At 44.1% G+C, this 6,742-nt stretch overlaps 1 protein-coding gene across 1 annotated transcript; it reads left to right on the top strand.

Moving 5' to 3' along the window:
* Positions 1 to 1,743: 1,743 nt before the first annotated feature.
* Positions 1,744 to 6,516, top strand: LOC143031725 (uncharacterized). The gene has a single exon (XM_076195940.1). The coding sequence runs from the start codon at positions 1,747 to 1,749 to the stop codon at positions 3,169 to 3,171; it is 1,425 nt and encodes a 474-aa protein (XP_076052055.1). The 5' UTR covers positions 1,744 to 1,746; the 3' UTR covers positions 3,172 to 6,516.
* The last annotated feature ends 226 nt before the right edge of the window (positions 6,517 to 6,742 follow it).

The raw sequence follows: 6,742 nt of genomic DNA, 5'->3' as shown, positions 1-6,742 counted from the left end.
TGTACTTTTAATGCATGATTTATCTATCACGAGTTGTGTGTATAAACGTTGTTTTGCGGATGAATGTTACATGTGAATCGTTCTAGTGACCTTCAGATGTGTAAGGTGGTGGTGGTGTGTGTGTGGGTGTGGGGGAGCACTTTTCATCTCACCCCAGGGCGGCACTTAACCGTGTCAGGGTCCTGATCAAGATGCCGAAGCCAGCATTCTCATACTCATGCCTCATGACACCTAAGTAGCATGATCATTAAGTAAAGAAATGGTGTGGGCTATCTCTTCATAAGGTCTTCTGAATCAGGTGAAGCCCTTCCGGTAGTTTCCTCTATCATTGTGTGTAATAAGATGATTAGATATATACATGCTGTATACCAACAGCTTTTTCCCTCTTACAAGGGAGGTAGCCAAAGTCAAAGGCATAAATCCACTCCCATTCATTTCATCCCCAACGCACTCCACTCCCATTCACCAACCCTCCCTCCCTTCCTCTTTTCTTGGCTCCTCCTGGATGACGGAGGATTGGTGACATACAGAAAAGTGAGTTGTGAGCTTGAAGTAAGTATCAAGAAAACAGTATTTGTATATAACAATGGTCCTCTACCACTTGGGAGAGGGAGTTCATTTTAAATCACATGCCCGCATCAAAACCAACGTCTCCCACCTTAGCACATTAAGAATGAGGTACTTCTGACTTTTGTCCATTTTATTTCAAAAAGTATGTGCAGAAAGCTGTGTACTAGATTGGCACAGAGAAGATATGTATCTGGGTGGTTAAAGCATCTCCCACCTTAGCACATTAAGAATGAGATATTTCTGATTTTTGTGTCTGTTTTATTTCGAAAAGTATGTTAAAGCATCTCCCACCTTAGCACATTAAGAATGAGGTATTTCTGACTTTTGTCTGTTTTATTTCGAAAAGTATGTGCAGAAAGCTGTGTACTAGATTGGCACAGAGAAGATATGTATCTGGATGGTTAAAGACTAGTACAGCAGTAACACGCTGGCCTTGTGTCAAGGGGTCAGTAGATTGAGTCTCGTCTGGGTCTGTGAGTCTACGCTGTTTACTGGGGAGGTTACTACCATGGTAGGGGGTTAAGGCTTGTCTCGGCTGATGTTCCAATGAGAGTCTTCAAGAAGACTGATATAGGAACTAAAACCTGGCAACTTTAACTTTAATTCTTATAACAGCATTTCCATTAATATGTGTAACTGGTTCTCTTCCAGTGCAGGTCATGATGACGCCACATTCAAGACCCAAATTAGGTGGAGGCAGGGAGACCATCACTAGAAGGAAGATCAAGAATTGGAGAGTCTCCGGAAACTAAATGTGTGGTCAGGGCTTCTACGCAAGATGGGGTCGCCTAATTTGATGCAAGGAAGTACCCTTAAGCTTCGGGTTGGTGGGTCCTCGTGCATATCGGTAGGAATAGCAGTATCTGTAGCAGCGTCACTGTCGTAGCCCTCTGGCGAGGACACTTCATCATGCAGGTGCCCCAAGTTGTTTCCAGCATGGACCTGCTCCTCTGGTCTCCATCCCACATCTTCAGGAGTCATCTCTACCCAGTTGCCTCAAGAAGGCAACTGCAGGGAAGGATTAACAAGATGCTTGAGAGAGCTAGTTCCTTGTATGAGCAGTAAAATACAATAAAGCTTCTCTTGGTCACCTTAAGGAAAGCTGTTGCTACATGCATCACATTCCTTACTAAAAGAATAAAGAAAAGTTTGTACGTGTCTACATGACTTCATAGAATGCAAAGTTTTGTTAATTTGGGGCCAGAAACCTTAGAAGGCACTGATCTTAACATGGAAGGGCATCAAGAACCCATAGAAGAGGATCAAGAAGCAACAGAAGAAGATGAAGTCATGGATGCTCACCAGGTGGTCATGGAAGGGCACAGAATCCCCATGGAAGAACACAGCGTGTCAACTTTGGTGGAAAAACCACACAAGTGTACATATTGTGGCGGGGCTTTTGCCCGGGCCAACGACCTAAAGCAGCACATTCGCATTCACACCGGAGAAAAGCCTCACAAATGCGCCCTCTGCCATGCTGCGTTCTCCCGCTCGGGACATCTGAAAAGGCACATACGGACTCACACAGGAGAAAGACCTCACAAATGCTCACAGTGTGGAGCTGCCTTCTCTCACACGGGTAACCTCAAGATGCATCTTCGAATCCATACAGGGGAAAAGTCCCACAAATGCCCCACGTGCGAGGCTGCGTTCTTCCAGGCGGGTGATTTAAGAAATCACATACGGACGCACACAGGCGAGAAACCGTTCAAGTGCACGTTTTGCGAAGCGGCATTCTCCCTGTCAGGGAACCTGAAGGCCCACATTCGGGTACACACGGGCGAGAAGCCGCATCGCTGCCCACACTGTGATGCTGCCTTCTCCCGTTCAGGTAATCTGAAGATCCACATCCGCACCCACACGGGTGAGAAGCCGTACGAGTGTAATCTGTGCGAGGCAAAATTCTCTCAAGCAGGGGACCTCAAGAACCACACACGCACACACACGGGGGAAAAGCCACACCAGTGTTCCCTCTGCGATGCTGCCTTCTCCCACACAGGGGATCTGAAAAGACACATCCGGACGCATCTTGTGGACAAACCCCACAAATGTCTCTTGTGTGGATCGGCCTTTACGAGATCTGATGCGCTCAAGATACATCTCATGATACACACTGGCGAACGACCACACAAGTGTTCCCTATGCAGGGGAGCCTTCTGTTCCTCTGGGGATCTGAAACGGCACATGAAAACCCACACAGGGGAACGGCCTCATAAGTGCACCCTTTGTTGTGCTGCCTTCGCGGAACCGGCTGCTCTCAAAACCCACATGAAGACGCATGCCGGAGGAAATTTTGATATCGGCACTGGACCTGGTGGTCATTGGCACCCAAGAATAAGTGATAACATTCCAGACCAAAGACAAGATGCTTCAGGAAATCGTTTATATGACAGTGAGCCTCGAGGGAGAGGTGAGGTAAATAGTGACAGGTCAGAAGGTCAGTTTAGTGCAGGTAGTAAAACGCCTGAAGACGTTTTTGAATCAAACAAGGAAAAATGTGGAGATAGTAGGGATTTTGGTAGTGACCACCTTGAAACTAGTGGTGAGCTTTCTCCTGTGAATTTTGTCAAAGTAGAGATTAAGTCTGAGAATTATATATAACTGATTCTATATATGTGTGTGTGTTGGGGAGAGATTTTTATCTAGATTTGAGGCAGGTGCTTAATAGAGTACTGCAATAGAAATGTATTAGTATTTGAAGAAGTCCTCTTTGGAGAGAAAGATTAAACCACATGGCTTTGGTCAAGCTCAACAAACATACATGTATACACATATACACATACATTATATCATAAGCCATTGATTTTCCAAAGATAGTATAGCATAAGACTCAGGTTGGATTTAAACCAGGAGGTCAACATATTTACGGGTGGAGCAAGTAGTGGAGAAGAGAGAAGAAAGGGTTTCTGTGATTGAGGGCCACTTCAAAGCTAGTTGGCGTACCCTGGAGTAGGACCACTGAGACTGAGTGAACCTGTTCTCCGATTTTTATTCTAGGTACCTGGGATATACCAAAGCCACATGTATAACTGTCTCAGAGATATTAAGGTTGTAGTTCTCTAAAATGGATTTCAGGTGGAGCTGTCCATACAAGTGGAGAAGGCTCAAAATGTGATTCAGGGAATTGTAGAAGAACTCCTCTTGGTATTGTTGACACAGTGTGGGGATTTTATTCTAGCAAAAGCCAGGTGATCATATTATGCACTGAATAGAAATGCAGCCTAGACCAGTGGTTCCCATTGTAGTAGGAGTGGGCACTCCCTATGAGAGGTGCAAGATACAGTATACTACAAATGATTACTGTAAATAGAATACCTGAGATTTGTATTTTTCCATGGGTATTATTTAACTTTATAGCTATGCAAATTTTTATGTGTCTGATTTTTTTCTGTTGGTGGGTTCTCATTCTTTTAATAGCCACATGGATATGTTGGAAACTTTTATTTTGAGGATGAAAGGTGGGCTGGGGTGAGCATTTTTCTCAAAAGGATCACCAAAGAGGAGTGCAGTGCCACAGAGTTGGGAATCCACTGGTTTAGACAACTCAGAACGAAGTTTAGCTAACGACCATCTGCATAGTATTACCACGTGTTTACTTGAATAGAATATACACATTGTGTCATGGTACTAAGACCGTGTTCAGTAAGCTGTTTGACTATGTATGTATTAAGATGCTCGAGTTGTGTACAAGGTATGTGACATGGAATGCATAACCCTGAAGGATCATCACCTTGTCTTTGGCATTTAGAGTTTATTCCTTTGTGCCCCAGAAGGCAAGTCTAAGGTCACAACAATGACTCGAGCATTCCAAGCTTTATGAAGTTCTGTTGATTTGTGTGTGTTGGGTCGCAGTGCGTGAGTGCATCTGTTGGAAACTGAGTTGGGAATATTTTATACATATTAAAGTGATCAACAATGCCGACAGTCTTTGCAAAATTGTTTTTGGTAACAAGTTGATGTGTCCACTGTCTCAGAACGTGTGTCGACGACCTGCGAGGAACCCGAAGAACGGAGGGTCGAGTTCGAAGTTTGCGTTGTTCGGGTAGTCTCCCCAAGTGGCAGTGTGAACGCGCCCTGAACTCGGTCCTTTTAGCACGATGGTCATTCATGATATCGTCCGAAGTGACCCCAATGAACCCAAAGACCAAGAGAATCGACCTGGACAGGTGGGCTTCGAGACTGAATCCTTCGACGTAATTCGAGACTAAATCGTCCGACATAATCCAAGACTGACGGAAGTCATGATCATTGGCTCCTAAAAGCTACGCCTCGCTATTCTCCTCAGATTGGGATATCGAAATAGGTTCTTGGGAGTATCCAGGATGGCATCCCGGTAGAGGAATGACCGGGGATGACGTAGCGAACAACTGCCAGGCGACCTTGGGAATTGGACTTCGGGGTGTGTGAGGAACCACTGTGCAACTGAGAACGAAGATTTGTGAAGCGTGTCGCTCGATGTGTTGGAGGGATTGGGTGTTCAAGGTTGTTTCTTTATTGCCAAGTTCTTCCTAACGTACAAGTGTTCTGTAGCCCAGATCCAGGACAGTCTAAACCTATGGTTACACTAAACGGGTTCCAACGATTTGGTTGGATTTCATCCAAAGTTGGAGAATACACTAGCCAAATCCTCCAACTTTGGACGAAGCCCAACTGAATCGCTGCAATCCAACCATTCCGCTGACTAGTGTAACTGTCGAAAACTATGGTTACACTAGTGAACGGGATGTTTGGGTTCCAATAGGTTGAGTTGGATTTCGTCCAGAGAGGATACACTAACCAAAACCTCCAACCTTGGACGAAATCCAGCTGAATCGTTGCAATCCAACCATTCCGTTGACTAGTGTAACCGTACGTTGTAAATCTTATTGGCTTATTGTGCGGCGAGAGACGACGCCGTGCCTCGATAAAACTGTGGACCCAGTCATGCATTCTTCAGTCCTGTGTTCAAACCATTTCCCCCAAGAAATGGAAATGTGGCAACTTCGCGCCAAGTCATTTATACAAAATTGTTGTAAGAACTTGGGTCTTTGCCCGAACGTGTGGGTGCACTGTTGCCACGTTTCCTGGTTCCTAAGAGGTTTAGCGGGTATTCTTGGGACTGGCGTACGTCTGGTGCCAGAATCGGTCTGGGTTTTCGAGTCCCCAGCCACTAAATTACCTGGAGTCTTTATGGAGTAAGAAAATATGACGAACTTTTAGTCTATCGATTTTAACTTGAGCCCCCAGGCGCGGCCCAGTGGGACCGCGCCTCTGCCACATCACACTCAGAGAGGTTCTCTACCTCCTTTTTTTTTTCTGCATCTTCCTCCACAAAATATTGCCTATGATGCATGCTGTCTACTTGCACTTTTAACCTAATCTAATCCAACATAACCTTATATAACATAACCTTAGCCTAATTTAACCTAGCCTTGCCTAACCTAATTTAACCAAACCCGACCAAACCAAATTCAACATAACCTAACCAAAGCTATTATGAGCCACCCAAATTCAGCCAAATCCAATCTAGCCAAACCTAACTCAATATAGACCAGTCAGGAGCACTCAGGTGGGCGGCAACGTCGCATGAACCACGTTGCCAAATCAAATGGAAATTTTATAGATTCGTTATCTTTCCCTCAAACCCCGAAGCATTCTTAACCCCATGCAGTCGTATTACGAATATAAATATTCCATAGATAGATAAGGTACAGGCAGATCGCAATGCGCAGGTCATTGCTAGATTTGTAAACCAATGTGGGACCCCCAAGCCACGCCCAAAGGCTCAAGTTAGAATCGGTGGAGAGTATATGTAAATGCAACAGTGATCTTGTGATCAGGGTCGAGATGAAAGACAAATTATTTATTTTGTTTTAATGTAAATTAAGTCAGAGGATGTGTATACAGATTATTTTCTTTTTTCGTTAAGAAATAAAAATTGATTTTTTCTATCAGTGTCAGATTAAGTATATTTGTCTGATTACATCCTACCTTTGTGAAAAATTGGGAGTTGTGTTCAGATACATAAAACAATATAGGATTTGTCACAAATAATAATATAATTTGGTTTTTGCAGTATTGTTAATGACCAACACTTCAAGTGGTATAACATAGAATATCCATGTAATGTAATAAGGTATAAAGGATGAGCATGTCGACAGAAGACCATTTTGTTCCTAATATGACGGATACG

The sequence above is a fragment of the Oratosquilla oratoria genome, chromosome 12 (assembly GCF_046742065.1).
Source record: "Oratosquilla oratoria isolate Oo_2021 chromosome 12, ASM4674206v1, whole genome shotgun sequence".
Taxonomy (NCBI): domain Eukaryota; kingdom Metazoa; phylum Arthropoda; class Malacostraca; order Stomatopoda; family Squillidae; genus Oratosquilla; species Oratosquilla oratoria.
The sequence above is the reverse complement of the archived record's forward strand: the minus strand, read 5'-3'. Positions and strand labels throughout refer to the sequence as shown.